Source organism: Rosa rugosa, chromosome 7 (assembly GCF_958449725.1).
Source record: "Rosa rugosa chromosome 7, drRosRugo1.1, whole genome shotgun sequence".
Classification (NCBI taxonomy): Eukaryota; Viridiplantae; Streptophyta; class Magnoliopsida; order Rosales; family Rosaceae; genus Rosa; species Rosa rugosa.
Window position 1 is genome coordinate 39,800,063 of NC_084826.1, and position 17,489 is coordinate 39,817,551.

The window sequence follows — 17,489 nt, forward strand, 5'->3', positions numbered from 1 at the left end:
ATGGATTACAATACACAACATGTATATAAGATAAAGGAATTGTAATTGCAAGAGAACTGACTTGTGATTCGATAGAGGCTTGCAGATTGGCAATGTCCTTTAGACAGAATTTCACCCCTACTCAGTGCTTGTAGTTCGTTAGGCTTCTGTCCACCAGGATACAACTATGTTAGTATAGGTTTGATGTATGTTGGCATTCCTAATACAAAAGCTAGAATCATAGGTCTACTAGAGTTATCAAGTGTAATCTGGAAGAGATATACGGTCATACAATGCTCCAGCTGACTCTTTGAAGCACTCCAGGTAAGAGCATATGCATTTGCATTTCATAAAGGTCAATCTACATGCATATGGGATTGCAATCTGTTCTGCAATCCCTGTCAGGTCAGGTTTCATTAAGGTCAATCTACATGATGGGATTGCAATCTGTTCTGCAATCCCTTTCAAGTCAGGTCGTTGGATGTTATTTATTCTTTTTCACGTTTTGTGCGTATACATTAGTTGGGTCGTAAAAGGATATTTCTCTATATGATTTGATCTGTTAAGTCTTATCGTCTTTATTAAGAATAGAATCATGTTTATTTGTTGAATATCTTTTTATGATTTGTTCCTTCCATACTAGGAGTCAATTAGGTTTTGGAGTCTTTATTGTCCAAGGTTTTAGGGGGAGTCTGAGATATATATTCAACGTGTATGGTCATTCATTTGGTGACTTTGAGCCGAATAAGAATTGGTGCATCTATTGAGTCAAGATTTTTCATTTTGTTTTGTGAGAAACTGTGTGCTTCAGATTCGAGTCTATGAACTACTTGTTCCATGCTTAAGTAGATCATTGAGTCAAACACATCCATCATTCATTACATTCTTCACATCAAAGTGCTCTCGAGGTCAGTTGGAGTTGTTGATGTGCAAAGAAGATTGAAGGTCGAGGTCAGTGCCTATCAATCCTACCAGTGAGAGCAGTTCATCAGTGGAGAAGATTTACGAAGATGTGATCATACAGCCTTCTAGAATGTGTCTAGTAAGTATAGCCGAGGTCAGTGCTATTGGTTGTTTGTAAGAGAACTCGTATCTTTCCATTAAGTGAATTGGTTTTCACTAGGGCTTTAGAGAGTTAAGGCCCCGCAGTTGTTTTCCTCATTTTGAGGTTTTTACTGCGCAAACAATTCTGGTGTCTCTTGATCGCTGTGTGATTGTGTTTACCTTTCTTTTATGCACTTTATCTATACTGCTATATTCAGGGATTCATACCTGTGTTTATCCTTTAACGTTTCTTGCTGGAGTTTTTTGAATTAAGGAAAAGTTGTGGTTTCTATAGGGAAAGCCTATTTACCCCCCTCTAGGCTTTTTAGTTTCATCCCAATATTTTCAATTGGCATCAGAGCGGGTTACTAAGGTTTCTTAGTAAGATTCGTGGGAGGGATGGAACGAGATCGAGCCTTGGGTTCAATCAACAGTCCACCTTGGTTTGATGGGGAAGATTATTCCCAATGGAAAATTATGATGAGAGCATTTTTGTACTCTCAAGATGAAAATATGTGGAAGATTGTTGAGACAGGGTGGGTTCATCCAACCAAACCTGAAAATTCTAAGGCTACTGAGTCTTCGGGGGCCAAAATGATTCCTAAACCAAAGGAAGAGTGGAGTACGGAAGAGGTCCGTGATTGTAATCATGATTTTAAGGCTAGGAATAGTTTATTCACTGCCTTATCAAAAAAGGAAAGGGTTAGGATTAGTCATTGTGAGACTGCTAAGAAAGCTTGGGATCTTCTCCAGGTTACTTATGAGGGCAATAAGAGAGTTAGAGCACAAAAGCTTCAGAGGTTGGTCCTAGAATTTGAGAACATGACAATGGGGAATGATGAGTCAGTTGATGACTTTCATGCTAGACTTATCAATGTGACAAGTCAGTGTCATAGCTTAGGTGACCCATTTGAAGAACATCGTATTGTTAAGAAGTTCCTTAGATCTCTTCCACCTAGCTTTCAGTCCAACCAAACAGCCATTGAGGAAGCTCAGGATATTGACACATATTCTCTAGATGAACTTGTAGGCAATCTCAAAACGTTTGAGATGAGAATTAAACCAGAAAAAAAGGAGAAAAATATAGCGTTTAACTCTGTCAAAAAGGAAGAAGATGCTAGCACTGAAGATTTGGATTACTTGACAAAACAGTTCAAGAAATTCTTTAAGTCTAGGAACTCCTCTGGTCAAGGGTCAAAATTAAAGTGTTTCTGAGTCTAATTCAAAACAAGGTCAAGCTTCTGACAACTCCTATGGGAGGAACTCCAAAAATAGTAAATATCTCCAAAAGAAAAACTTTAGTGAAAAACCTAAATGTTTTGAGTGTGGTGGGATTGGTCATTTAGCGATTGATTGTGGAAACAAAAGGTACAACTCACGTGTGGGTAAAGCCTTAAGGTCCACTTGGAGTGATAGTGAGTTTGATACTCACTCTGAAAATGAAGAAGAGAACATTGCACTTACCTCAACTCTTCATAATGAATCATCTGATGAATCAGACGATGAGGAGCATTCAGATGAAGTGATGAATGGTAAGTACAAGGAGCTTTATGAAGCCTCTAGACAAATCCTTAAGAAAAATGAAAAATTGAGTGAAGAGATTGTTTTGATTAAGAGAGAGAAAACGGAGGTTGAAGAGAGATTGGAGTCTTGTGTAAAAAAATGGGAGGTTGAAAGGTCTGACTTCGTTAGTCAGATCAAGGTTTTAGAAGAAAATTTGAATGCTCAGGCCACTCTTGCTGGCTCACTTGCTTCTGAAAAATTAAACCTTGAGCTTGAGTTGAAAGAGTCTCAGCAAAAGTTTTCTAAATTCTCAATTGGGTCAGACAAAGTGTCTAGAATGATTGGGATGGGAAAATCTGAAGGTGACAAAAAAGGCATAGGTTTTAGTTCTGGTGAGAGCTCTAAATCTTTGAAATTTGTGAAGAGTTCAGGTTTCCTTCAACCTGAAAATGTCAATGATAGAAGAGGCAGAGAGTTCAGTTCTAGTGAGCATGATAGACGTTCAGATTTAGCAAAGAATTATGTTTTTCCTCAACTTGGATATCATTCTTTGTCTAGAAAGTTCACCCCTATTTGTCACCATTGTGGAACTCCAGGTCACATCAGACCTAAGTGTAACTATCTTCGGAGAAATGCACAAAGGGTCTGGACTCCTAGAAAGAGTAATCAAAACCTCTCTCTGCAGACAAAGTTGAAAGAACACTTGAGAGAAATTGGCAGGATTGCTCACTTGGTTTCAATCCCAGCGTCCTGTATGCCTCAGATGAAACAAATTTGGAAAAGAAAAGAATCTCATCACCCTACGTTTTCTCGTACAGGTGATTGAACTTCCCTCTGTGTTTTTGCATAGGTAACATGATCGATTTTTTTTTTTTTTGTGTCCATGTAGTGTAGATGCATAAGTAAGTGATTTGTTGTTTATTTATTTATTTATTTTAGGATTGCATATAGGACTTCAATCCTGAACAGGACTACATCATGTCTTTTAAGTTTTGTTTTTCTTAAAGAGTCTTTTCTAGCTAGCATGAGTTGTATGCATTCTATTTTTGAAAAAAAAAAAAAAAGAAAAAAAAAAGTGTTGTTCATTAGTTCATCTTGCATTCATTTTTACTTTTTCTTGCATATTGCATTCGCATAGGGGGAGCTTGGTTCAAAGAAGTTTTAATGTTTCAATGGTGTATAATCCGCTGCACAATCTTGTTTCGTTATCCTTGTTTGATGGTCACTTGCTTGATGAAATTGGTTGCCATGATGTATTTTGTTGCTAACTAATTAGTTTTGTGTATCTTGGCTATGCTAATCTATACCATACTATGCTTCATGGGTGTTTTGTTTGTGAGTGTTGAAGTGATGCAGGTCCAACAAATGATAAATGACACTCAACTTGTAGATTAATCAGTCTCATGACCTTGTGAAGAAATCGATGATGAACAAGAGTTATAGAAATCAAGATCAAGAATGCCAGATAAGGGGACATGAAGAGGTCATAGATTACATGGTTATGAACAATTGGAGCAATGAGATATTTTGGAGGAAGCAAATGGTCAAAATTTATATGGTCATCCTCCAGGGAAGTAAACTATCTTATCATCTTGTGTGATAATCTGAGTCTCATTGATATAATGATGTCTCTAAGAATCCAGTTCAACATTCTTGCACAAAGCACATTGATATGAGAAAACATTTTATTTGTGACATGATTGAGAGAAATTTTCTGGAACTTGTGTTCGTGCCTTCTGAACATCAATTGATTGACCTTAGACAATGCTCGTGTTGAGTCACCTAGAAATGCTATTGGAGTGTCTTCTCAGGACTGATAGTCTGATACTCTCCCTCAATAGGTTCATCTGCATTTATAACTTCTGCATGTTCATTGTGTGCCTTCATTTAGATTAGACAAAAAAAAAAAAAAAATTAGTTTCAGTAGAATGCAATTGTCTCTACTAGGATTGCATGTGAGATTTCAATCCTGAAGTGCTTGGTGGAAAATTGATCTTAGATTGAGATCGTTGATTCTTGCTCTCCTTTTCGATCATGGGTCCAAGTTGCAGGGCACTATATGTTCTTCTTTCTACCTCAGGTTTTAGTCAAAGATTATGGCTGGTTCACTCTCCCACACTTTGCTATTCACTTGCACACTTAAGTCTTTTGTGGGGGTAACATCTTGTTCTAAGTGATCTGGGATTAGTCCTTCACCCACGGCGCATTTTTTGTTGTTAGTAATTCTATGCTCCTGTAATAATATATATATATATATATATATATATATATATATATATATATATATATATATATATATATACTCATTGCAATATGGAGCTTGGCCAGGCTATTTCTAAAGTAAACAGGCCTCGGTCGTGACGAACGATATGAGGATTGGGCAGAAACAGGAATGGCTTGGTCTCCCGGTGGTTTATCTTGTTGCTCTTAATCGACTCGAGTTGATGTGTCCTTTGGAGTGTCCTTGTTACACTTAGTGCCCTAAAACCAACTGGTTTGGGAGCCACTGACATAAGGCTCGCTACATGAGTCGCAGCACAAAAAAAAAAAAAAAATGGTGTGGAAGGCTTCAAAAGAAAATATATGAGCCCACACGGTGATATAAGGAGGACTTGAGAAACGAAAAGTAGTGTTTGTCGGTGAACTCTAATTCTGGTTGATCCTAGGTTAAGTTGAAGCCCCATATTGACTTCTGATCACTTTACCACAAAGTTAAGAGGTGCTTTAGCCCCAGTTTGTGTCTAAATGCTTGTTGTTCAAGATTACTGTGTAGTGTTCCTTATGCTTGGCCCATTGTTGTCTTTGAGAAGTCATCAAATCACTTTCTCTAAATGCTATGCTTTTTCTTCCCTCTCACTTCTGCGACTAAAATTCTCACCTCATTGTGTGTTATCATGATCATGATCAATTTTTTTTTATTATTCATTATGTCCAGATGAATCGATTAAGGGGGAGTATGAGTACTACTTGTTACTTTTCACGTTTCTGGGTGATTCAAAATGAGTGTTGGATGAATGTTGATTGCATCTATATATGAATTGGGAGTTTTGGTATGGTTTCATGCCTCTTAATCAACATGTTCATGTTTCCTATGGCATCCTTCTCTCATGCGATAGTATTACATACGGTTCTTGTGGTTTATAGCTCAGAGTTTCCCATATGACCTCCACCTTGTTATTTTTTTTACCATCCATTGTTCATAGTCTTTCGCTGCATGAGGTGATGGTCATTCTATCATGTTGGTGCCCTTTGTCATTCCTAGACAAAAAGGGGGAGAAGTTGGGCTAATTTTATATGTTACATGCTTTTCACTGGTTTGTTTGTTAAAAGTGTTTCAGGAAGGATATATCATGCTTATGGAATAAGGAAGAATATCATGCCTTTGGAATTTGCTGTAACGATTGAGGGGGAGTATGACTCGTATAGGGTTGTTTTGTATAGGAATGCCAAAGGGGGAGATTGTTAGTATAGGTTTGATGTATGTTGGCATTCCTAATACAAAAGCTAGAATCATAGGTCTACTAGAGTTATCAAGTGTAATCTGGAAGAGATATACGGTCATACAATGCTCCAGCTGACTCTTTGAAGCACTCCAGGTAAGAGCATATGCATTTGCATTTCATAAAGGTCAATCTACATGCATATGGGATTGCAATCTGTTCTGCAATCCCTGTCAGGTCAGGTTTCATTAAGGTCAATCTACATGATGGGATTGCAATCTGTTCTGCAATCCCTTTCAAGTCAGGTCGTTGGATGTTATTTATTCTTTTTCACGTTTTGTGCGTATACATTAGTTGGGTCGTAAAAGGATATTTCTCTATATGATTTGATCTGTTAAGTCTTATCGTCTTTATTAAGAATAGAATCATGTTTATTTGTTGAATATCTTTTTATGATTTGTTCCTTCCATACTAGGAGTCAATTAGGTTTTGGAGTCTTTATTGTCCAAGGTTTTAGGGGGAGTCTGAGATATATATTCAACGTGTATGGTCATTCATTTGGTGACTTTGAGCCGAATAAGAATTGGTGCATCTATTGAGTCAAGATTTTTCATTTTGTTTTGTGAGAAACTGTGTGCTTCAGATTCGAGTCTATGAACTACTTGTTCCATGCTTAAGTAGATCATTGAGTCAAACACATCCATCATTCATTACATTCTTCACATCAAAGTGCTCTCGAGGTCAGTTGGAGTTGTTGATGTGCAAAGAAGATTGAAGGTCGAGGTCAGTGCCTATCAATCCTACCAGTGAGAGCAGTTCATCAGTGGAGAAGATTTACGAAGATGTGATCATACAGCCTTCTAGAATGTGTCTAGTAAGTATAGCCGAGGTCAGTGCTATTGGTTGTTTGTAAGAGAACTCGTATCTTTCCATTAAGTGAATTGGTTTTCACTAGGGCTTTAGAGAGTTAAGGCCCCGCAGTTGTTTTCCTCATTTTGAGGTTTTTACTGCGCAAACAATTCTGGTGTCTCTTGATCGCTGTGTGATTGTGTTTACCTTTCTTTTATGCACTTTATCTATACTGCTATATTCAGGGATTCATACCTGTGTTTATCCTTTAACGTTTCTTGCTGGAGTTTTTTGAATTAAGGAAAAGTTGTGGTTTCTATAGGGAAAGCCTATTTACCCCCCTCTAGGCTTTTTAGTTTCATCCCAATATTTTCAAACTATCGATAATCCAAGAGCCTAGCACCAGACCTTGAATTCTAGCGAACGTACTAAGTGTTTTTCTCTCTGAAGGAAAGGAAGGAAAAATAAATCTGTATTTTGGAGAGGAAGACTTGTTGGGTTTATTTAATGTTTGAGACACCACTTCAGTTTAAATTGAAGAGGTAAGTTGCCTTTCAATAACCTCTTTAGTTCAAATTCAAAAGGTAAGTTGATCAGACTTGTGCTTTTGAATTCAACCATCAAAAACTGAGTTCTATTCCACCACCGTTTGGAAGTCTCCTTGAGCTAAATCCAAGTGAGAAGAAATCTCATTGAGGAAGATTCAAGTGAGGTGAAATCTCCTCTAGACAGATCTTGGAGAGGTAATATCCCATTGAGACAGATCCAGGTGAGGAAGATAATCTTGGAGAGGTAATATCCCCTTGAGATGGATCCGAGTGAGGAAGAAAATCCTTGACGGATCCCTTTGAGACAAATCTAATCCTCCTCAATAGAAACTGATTTCTATTCAAACTCTAACAAAAATCCTAAAGCAAACTATATTCTATTGGATGTGAGAAACGGTATTTTATTCCCTTTCCGTTCAAATCAAAAATTTCTGGCTGGAAATTTTGTTCCATGTTGTATTGATAATGGATTATGGAACAGTGGTTCATGATTAACTAAGTTTCAGGTTTGGCTTTCATCTCCAATACTTTCTGTTTGAAACCTACAAAAATCAAAACCAAGAGTCCAAGATCTTTCTTTATAATGATACAGGCTGTCCAAGACTCATTTGACTCTTAAATGGCTCCGGCGACAGGTTTGGGAAGCAGAGTAGCCACGTCACGCAAAGAGCGATAGTAAGAGGGTTTCTGAGGAAGCCAGTTGAGGCGGCAGTGGTGGTCGAGGTTGACTACGGTGCCGGACGCCGTCGCTGACGAGATCGAGGGTAAGACTTCAAATAAGAGGGATGAGAGAGAGAGATGATGTAGTTTATTAATTAGATTGAGGGTAAAATTGTTATTATATGTTTAAATTAGATATGTGGGAATAAAATAACCTTAGTGAAGTAAATAATTTTGTGCATTAAGTCCAAAACTCCAAAATAAAAAAAGACCTGGTTATATTAACAGCCGTAAGAAAGGTAGAATTAGAGCAACTCCAACAGCTTCCCTATAATTTCTGTATAATAAGGAAGCAAAAGTCAAAAAGATGCTTTAGCATCTTTTTCTTCTCCAACTCCAACAGATTCCCTATTTAACAGCAATCTCTAAAATCTCCACATTCTTCTTTAAAATTTTAGAGATTGCTGTAAATATAGGGAATTTGGTTTTCTCTTTTCTCACTTTCCCTAAAATATGGATAGTTATAGGGAATCTGTTAGAGCAAAAAATATTTATTTTTCCCTAAAGTAGAGAAAAATCAAAATATGGAGAAACTGTTGGAGTTGCTCTTAGAGCAAGTCCACTGGTTGTTTTTTGACTGGGCATAGTCAAGAAAAACCTGACTACATGACCTTGAGATGAATTTTGCAGATTCCACCGGTTGTTTTTTGACTGGGCAAAAGCCACTCTTTCTTGACTACAGCCAAGAAATAAGTCAATTCCATGACTTATTCCATGACCGATCAAAGCCCATATAGAGACAAGAAAACCAACTAAACGTGGCTGACATCATGAGGGAGACAGAAGTGGTCGACGCGCCAAAGCAGGGAGTGGAGCATTCAGACTTCGACGCGTGGCGCAGCCATGGACAGAAAGCAGAGCGCGCTAGAGGTGGGGACGGCATGCCACTTGGCACTAACCCGTTGGTGGATTTTGAATAATGGGCCTAACGGTCAAGCAATCCTTGCCCTTCATTTCAATCAAACTTTCAATCCTACGGCTGCCAACAAGCAATGTATATATATATATATATTTGTGAACAGTGTTGACCGGGCAAGAAAAACAACGGGTGCAAACCCATGTCCAGTGGCAGTGAATAGTAGCTTGACTGGTCGAATTCTTGACTTATCGACTTTGACATTTCTTGACTACGGGTGCACTTGCTATTAGAGGAAAGTTTTGTAATAGAAGAATGTGACGATTCCTGTCACTCAAAAAAAAAAAATAAATAAATAAATTTGACGATTCCATGTCAGCAAAGGACAAAAAGGGTTGGTAAATGGTAATGGACTAGTGGTAGCAATGGAAGGTAGAGGAGGATGCGTCCAGATTCATTGACAGCCCCAAAAAGAAGCAAAAGACCCCCTTGAAAGCAGGGAACATCAATAAATGGAAAAACTTCTTATTCTTCGTCGCCTCCATCCCTCCCGGCCTCGAATTAAGTGTCAGGTAACTGACCTGGGTTTTCGTTTTCTTTTGAGTTTTGATGGGTCGTGCTTAGAATGTGGGTTTATCATGATCACTATGTTGTGCTACATTTTCAATTTCTTCATATATTCCTTTGCATCGATCGCATTCTGGTCTCTGCCACTCATCATGTTTCCTTTATTTACGAGTACATTTTTTCAGTGGTTTTATATTTTTCATCAGAATGTCTACTATCAGCAACTCAACAAATATATTTTGGCAAGAATGTCCTGTTGGGAAAGCTGAAAGGCAGAAACTACTCAACCAAAAGGGCTGTGTTGTATGGATTACAGGTCTCAGCGGATCAGGTTATTGTTATTATTATTATCATTTTATAAACTGACTTCCATAGTTGCATATTCCTTCTTTTTGTTATGGAACCATGTTTCAACTAATTGCACTTACACACGAGAACCATTTGATGTTCATTCTGTTATTGAGTTTTGTTTTTTTTTTTCTGGGAAAGCGATCCCCAGTTCTCCGGAATATGTGGATTAAGCCTTTATGGTTAAATAGGGAGAAGGAGTTATGATTCTTACTTATGGTGAATTACTAGTACAGATGAGACAGTACAGCAATGAAGTTACGAAGAAATAACTTTTACTTGTTCGAATAACAATAGAGGTTCTTATTAAAAAAAAAAAAAAGAATAACAATTGAGGTGAAGCAGGGTCAGGAACAATGAATCTCTACGATAAAGGGATTCATTTTGCAAGTTCGTTATTATGGGTAGTTCCTGCGAAGGATCGCACCAATTTCTTCTGTTGTGCACTACACACACACACACACACACATATTTTTACGAACTCTGGCTGATGAAGAATACAAGCAGAATATTTTAAGTCAAGATTTGGAAAGTAGTTCAAATATATCTAGGGTTTTTATTATTAGGATTCTTATAATTATTAGGATTATTTCTTTAGGATTCTTCAAGGATATCCCTAGTTATTCTAGAGTTATCTTAGCCTCCCTATATATAGAGGGCCTTTGTAGTCTTTTATTGGCAGATTGAGATTAATAAAATTGAAAGCTGTTGCTTCTCTCCAGGTTTGTGTGATGCAACCTAACCTTAGGTGTGATGCCTAGAAACCCTACTGGTGTGATGCTAGTAGTTTTATCCCTTTTCTTCTTAAGTTTCTTATTCTAAAACCCTTTTCTTTCTAACAATCGAGACTGCTGCAAATAAACCCTGGTATTGCAGTTCTTTTGCTACTTGTCCTGCATCACTGGCCTTTCACACTTTCAGTGTTTAGGTAAATCCTCACTATATAGCTACAAGCCTACAAGCCATCACCATGTTTATAGGGTCATTAGTACATGAGTCATTGGAAGATCCTAACTGACAGAGTGGAGAATTCCGATAAAGATAATGAGACATCAGACATTTTATCATGTGATATAAAGAAACTTGAGGACATGGATGTCAGTTTCCAAGGTAATAGATCTGTAATCCAGGTGTGGATCTTAAATGGTTTTGATTAAAACAAAAATATCTAAATTTCTTTTGGTCTTAAAATTTTATTTATATATCTGTCCTCCCCCTCCTTTCATCATTTTTCTCTCCTAAATGAAACGGAAAACAAATACACATTTGGGAATGGGCTCTAGAGGAAATAAGACAAGAGAAACCTTAACAAAAGACCATCCTACATTTTAGTCATCGGATAATGTGTACTAGTCCAACCAAATTTAGTGAGACAAGCTAGTCTGGAGCTGAATAACTTCGGTTGGCTTCTAACTGGGTTTTACTAGTACAGTTGCAATTCCAGTCTACAGCCTGTTTACAGTATCACAATTCAAAGTCCAGCTGGTGGCCACTTAATCCAGTGACTATATTGATTGCATACTGAAGCATGTATAACTTCTATGAGTGGGCTTTTGGCAAGTCCTACATGGTTCATGGTTTAAACATATGCTTTATTCCAGCCACTTTTGTAGTCTTTCTAATTACTGTATGCCTTCTTGAACTCGTTATTGGAATCAGGGAAAAGTACACTGGCGTGCTCACTAAGTAGAGAACTGCACTCGAGGGGAAAGCTGTCATATATCCTTGATGGTGATAACCTTCGACATGGTATCAACAAGGATCTTGGTTTCAAACCAGAAGACCGGACTGAAAATATTCGCAGAGTTGGTAAGTGTCTAAGGAAACATGGATTAACTTCAGTTAAGATAATTTTAAGGCTTGTACTGGCAGCAGATGTTGGCCACTCTTAGCATGTCGATTTACCTAATTTCCATTCTATGCATGAGGAGGAGGAGGGGGGGGGGGGGGGTTGTTGGGTTGAAACCTATTCCTGCATGCCTAGTTTAATTGGAATTTCAGCTTCTGATGTTGTGTATGTATTATTAGAGGGAGTTTTATGACTCACCCAAATGATGCAAGTTGGATCTTCTTGTTTAATGGCTTTGCTTTTATTGTGTTGAATATATTTGACAGTTTCTTGATGAACCAAAAATTTCATCACCATGAGCATGGATTAGATTTTCAAAGCTTTGTTTTATTTATTTATTTTCTGTGGATCTACAAAAATTTCATCACCATGTTGTTTACTGGGAAATGTGAGGAACTTTTTGCATTTCCAATTAATATAAATCTAAAATAAAATTATCAGTTAAATGTGATGTCTAACAAAAGGTGGTTGTCTAAGAATCTAGAGAGTAGTGAATTCTGTAAAGAAAGCAGAAGTTTCTCAAAAATCTGGGTCATGTAGCAAGTTTGAGTGCATCATACTAATACTAGTTGGTTACTGCTCAAGTATGACAAAATGTAATTAACTGATACAAAGATCAAGATGCATGATCTTACAACTGCAACAATGCGTTCTAATGGGGAAGAATACGAACATGAAAGGATTCTGCAGAACTAAGATGTATTATATGGCCAGTAGCCTAAGACTTAAAAAATTTTATTTCAGAGTGGGGAGATTGTGTTAGCATGGAAGTCATCAGAGATAGAAGCAGAACTTTGTTCAACTTCATCGTTACAGGAGTTCTCCTTGACTGTGTTATGTTTAAGCTGTTAAGGTTTTATTGTAGGGGAGATCGCAAAACTGTTTGCGGATGCAGGATTGATCTGTATTGCTAGTCTGATATCTCCTTATAGGAAAGATCGTGATGCTTGCCGTGCAATGCTACCAGATGCAAATTTTATTGAGGCAAGATGCAAGACTCCTTTTTATGGCTTTTATTGTTATAATCTGGTAAATTTTTTCTACTTATTCTATTTAGTGAAGATGGATTTCATTTTACCTGCATGATGACAGGTTTTCATGAACATGCCCCTAGAGTTATGTGAGTCAAGGGATGCAAAAGGTCTTTACAAGCTTGCACGTGCGGGAAAGATTAGAGGTGTGTTTTTGAAACATATTTCAACTCCTACATTTCCACATTGGCAATGGACCAACTGTTCCTCCGTCTCTTCAGAACAGAAAGAGATTTAAATTGAAAAAAAAAAAGAATTATAAAGAAGCCAGAATATAGATTGGATAAGAGGGGCCACACTAATCACCTGCCAAACGGGGTTAAATATGAAAAAAGAAGAAGAAAGAAATCCATCTTGGCAGACTTACAGGACTATAATCTTTGCCATCATTATTGCTTTCATGTGTTATGCATTCTAAGTACAAAAGGAAATTTAGTCCCTGTCTTGTTTGATTAAGAAAAAAAAAATTTGTATTACAATCGTCACCCTTCATTTTTAATTTTTTTTTTTAATAACATGTAGGACCTGTTATTTCTGAAGATAGTTTAGCTCATTGCATATATTATATGAACTTGCAGCAAGCCTAAAAATCTTGTTTTCTTAAAGTTGCAGCCTACTTGTAGGAATAATTAGTAAGCATTAACCAAAAATATTCATGCGTTGTTCATGGTTCTGGGTCCAAATCATAGACTTGTAATTTCAAACTTGTATTTTGAAAGAAAAAAAAAATTATGTCTTTGTTTAACAAATAGTCTTCCTGTTAGCAAACCCTAAATACCAATCCACTCTAATTGCATTCCATATCTTCTTTCTCTCCCTCCGCCAGCTAGTTTTCAAATAAATTGTTCTAATTGCAGGTTTTACCGGAATTGATGATCCATATGAACAACCACTGAACTGTGAGGTATGTATATGTTGATGTATAAAAAGAAAATGTCATTCACATGTGGATATTCTATCAGCCTATCAGACATTTGGTTGATTAAGAGACATGATAAAATTGATAGCTCGCTGACGAATGCCCCTTATGTTGTCAGATAGAAATACAGCAAAATAATGGAGTTTGTCCCCTGCCTGCAGCCCTGGCAGGCCAGGTAGTGACATACTTGGAGGAGAAAGGCTTTCTTCAAGTTGAGTGATTCACCGTTCTTCAACGGCCTTTGATCTCTGTTAAAAGCAATTCTTTCGAATACAGGGTATCCTTCAAAACATAATTGGTTGGATTGACCCTGCTTCAGGGCCACCTGACTTCTTTCAGTGGGCTAGTAGGGGTACTAATTCCTAGGAGTGAGTATGCATTGTCATTAATGTCTTTTCTTTACAACGATCCATAGGGTCAGAGATTCCAAGTTCCACAGTTTAGAATTACACATTATTTTCTTTAGAAGGTAACTCTTGTAGTTTATGATGAAGTCATGAAACAGCAGCAAAGGTCTGATGGAGAATTTTCTTATGATCTGTTTATCAGCAACTTTTGTACCTAAATTCGAAATTAATTTAATATACTGTTCCTTTACCAAGTAGTTTCTGATTGTGGTTGATGACCAATTCTTCAATGTATTTAGTTGCAGCTTTAATGTTGAACTTCAGCAGAAACAAGGAAACGTTTCACCTAATGCGCGTGATATTGTATTACTTGATACTTTGGGTGGCTATTTGAACTAGAGATGGGTGTTGGCATGTTGCAGCCAGTTTATTAAACTTAACCAACACGGTTAAGTGGAACAAGATTTTGTATACTTTCGTGTCGTAGTAGAAGAGGGCAAGACGCCTTATCAAAAATTGTTACTTCCACAATCAAAAATGTAAATAGCTTCCAGCATATATCATGTTTACACCTCTCCCAAACAACTTTGTATTATGTAACTATATCAAAATGTCAGTCTTCAATGAAAGAGTGCGGGATTACATTCAACTTTTACAACACTTGCAAATTCTGCATTAAGTTCAGATTTTGGTGGGTTTGGAGCTATGAAAATGACAGAAAACAAGCTGTTGATTTCACAGCCTCCTAGATCAACTTGGCCATAATCTCATTCCTCTTTCCCTTCAGATCAGTGCTCTCTCTCATAATCTCCAACTCAGCAATATGCAGCTCGTTCCACTTATTCTTCAGCTCAGCATCAATCAACTCTAGACACTGCTTCACAATAGTCTCCGACAACCCTAGCTCTTTAAAATACTTATCAAACCCAATAGCTGTTGACTTGTGAGTTATGACTTGTAGAAGAAGTTTACTTGGAGGAGAAGTAAACTTGTAGGAGAAGGAAACTTGTACTTGTAGGAGAAGCAAACTTGGAGGACAAGTATACTTGGAGAACAAGATGACTTGTGTTATACATGTAGTGGTGTAGGGCTTGTATATAACCCCATATACACCATTGAATGAATATCAATCAAAAATATTTCACTCACAAATATTTCATTCTTTCCAATTCATAGTTTGACTTGGTATCAGTGCAAAGATCCGAGAGGACTTTATTTCTTTATTTTTTCTTCATTGTTCTTTCCTCACACTCCGGGGTTAGATCTCTGTTCCTTCCTCTAATCTATAGGTTTGGATTGTTTTCTGTCTTTCAGAAGGTTTCTTGCGGCTTCCTGACTAGTCGATCAATCTCTCTCGATCAGTCGACGCACCTTCTGTCTCAATTCCGCTGCATAATCAAGTGTTTCGTTATGGCATTCTATCAATTGTTATGCAACTACTGCAAGAACTTTGGACATACCAACGCAACATGTTACAAATTGGTTGGCTACCCACCTGGCTACTTTAACAATTCGAAATCTGATGGTAAGATTTATGCATTGGTTGTTCACAGAAATCGGGGTAAGGTTTGTGTTAGAGAGAATATCAATAAAACTTTGCATAAGTTGATCATTGCTACCCGTCACCACAATATCATCAACATAGAGTAGGAAATAAATTGTGTGAACCCCTTGACGATAAATGAACAAGGAGGAATCTGCAATACTTTGAACGAAGCCAATAGATAAAAGAAAAGTACGCATTCGATGAAACCAGGCACGGGGAGCTTGCTTAAGTCCGTAAAGGGCTTTGTTGAGCTTGCAGACATGGGAAGGCCGGGCCGGATCAATGAAACCTGGAGGTTGAACCATATAGACAGTTTCGTTGAGAATGCCATGAAGAAAAGCATTCTTCACATCCAATTGACGTAGGGACCAGCCGCGAGACACAGCAAGTGTAAGCACAGTACGAATAGTTTCAGGTTTAATCACAGGGCTAAATGTTTCATCGTAATCAATACCTTGCTGCTGTTACACAAAGAGAATAACTAGCAATTACAGCAAATCAGAAAACTGATATGCATTTACAACAAATATACAGCTAATCAAAACTAATGCTAGATTGTAGCTACTGCATAAACTGATGCATAATCATAGGAACTATTTAATGGAGGAGATTCTGGGTATGATTGGATGAGAAGATTGATTCTCTCTAACAGTTTGTGTTGCTTTACAAATTTCTAACTTTATTGATGGAAATACTTGGATAATTGATTCAGGTGCCTCAGATCATATGACTTATGATAAATCTCGTTTTTCCTATTTGTCACCCCCGCCTGTAATGTTATAAATGCTAATGGTGAGTCTTTTCCTGTAATGGGAATTGGTAGAATTCGAGTCACTCCTGCTTTAGAACTCCATAATATTTTATATGTTCCAGCTTTATCTCATCACTTAATATCTGTACCACAATTAAATGCTCATTATAATTAAGTGCTCAGTAACATTCTTCGCTCTGTATGCCATTTTTCAGGATCCTTCTCACTAGGGAAACAATTGGTCGTGGATATATATGTGAGGGGGAAACTGTTCCATCTTGATTGCATGTATGGCGGAGAGAAGCCAACAAAGACACCCCGAACTACTTTGACAACAAGTTCTGATCTAATTAGTGAGGTATGGTTGTGGCATCGCCTTCTTGGGCATCCTTATTTGTTCATTGGGATAAATGAGTCTGCTTTACGTTGGTGAAACTTGTGCTCTTGCTAAGAGTCATCATGCTAGTTATCCTTCAAGTGTTTCCAATAAAAGTGCTACGAACTTATTCATTTTGATGTGTGGGGACCTTTCAAAGAGTCCACCCCTACTGGCATGCGTTACTTTGTATTGTTCATAGATGATTGCACTAAAATGGCCTTTTTCCTGCTTTTCAAGCTTTTAAGAATATCATTCAAATCCAGTATAATGGCCATATCAAAGTTTTTTGTTCTAATTTTTTTTTTGGGGGGGGGGGGGGGGGGGGTGGAGTATATGAGTCATAAGTTTCAGGATTATCTTCGGACACATGGTATTATTCATCAAACTACTTGTCCTCAAACCCCTGAGCAAAATAGAGTGTCAGAGTGAAAGAATTGCCAACTATTAGATGTCGCTCGAGCACTATTGTTTGGTGCTCATATGCCCATGTATTTATGGGGTGAAGCAGTCTGAAGTGCTCTCAAGTGTGTGTTTGTGGGTTATGGATCTCATCAAAAGGGCTACAAGTGCTTTCATCCACCTACCCGGAAGTTCTATGTCACGATGGATGTGACATTCTATGAGGACATGTGCTATTTTTCCCCCACCAACACTTCTCTTCAAGGGGAGAATCATTTTTTTGACGAGATGTTTGTTGGTGGAGCATTGAAGAAGAATCAAGAGGTTGAAGAAGTGTGTACTAAGGACCAGGATTCAACTGGTCAAAATATCCAAATCAACCAGGCGATTACAGACCTAGAGGAACACAAAAGC

At 37.6% G+C, this 17,489-nt stretch overlaps 2 protein-coding genes and 1 long non-coding RNA gene across 5 annotated transcripts; all 3 read left to right on the top strand.

Annotated features, from left to right (window-relative positions):
* The first annotated feature begins 1,422 nt into the window (after positions 1-1,422).
* Positions 1,423-3,352, top strand: LOC133723293 (uncharacterized). The gene is made up of 2 exons (XM_062150106.1): positions 1,423-2,209; positions 2,370-3,352. The coding sequence occupies exons 1-2, from the start codon at positions 1,423-1,425 to the stop codon at positions 3,350-3,352; spliced, it is 1,770 nt and encodes a 589-aa protein (XP_062006090.1).
* Positions 3,353-9,376: 6,024 nt separating this feature from the next.
* LOC133723496 (adenylyl-sulfate kinase 3) lies at positions 9,377-14,254 on the top strand. 3 transcript variants are annotated; one of them, XM_062150342.1, is made up of 7 exons: positions 9,377-9,511; positions 9,713-9,837; positions 11,514-11,663; positions 12,557-12,687; positions 12,796-12,880; positions 13,592-13,638; positions 13,772-14,254. In XM_062150342.1, exons 2-7 carry the CDS (start codon positions 9,714-9,716, stop codon positions 13,871-13,873), a joined length of 639 nt encoding a protein of 212 aa, XP_062006326.1. In that variant the 5' UTR covers positions 9,377-9,511; position 9,713; the 3' UTR covers positions 13,874-14,254. The 3 variants fall into 3 exon arrangements, with proteins under 3 accessions (XP_062006326.1, XP_062006327.1, XP_062006328.1); XM_062150343.1 differs by having other exon boundaries at positions 9,383-9,511; positions 9,692-9,837; XM_062150344.1 differs by lacking the exon at positions 9,377-9,511 and having other exon boundaries at positions 9,692-9,837; positions 12,569-12,687.
* An 898-nt stretch (positions 14,255-15,152) lies between these two features.
* On the top strand, positions 15,153-16,831 carry LOC133719754 (uncharacterized). Its single transcript, XR_009851450.1, has 3 exons — positions 15,153-15,525; positions 16,259-16,338; positions 16,513-16,831. It is a non-coding gene; the product is annotated as an uncharacterized LOC133719754 (long non-coding RNA).
* Positions 16,832-17,489: the final 658 nt, after the last annotated feature.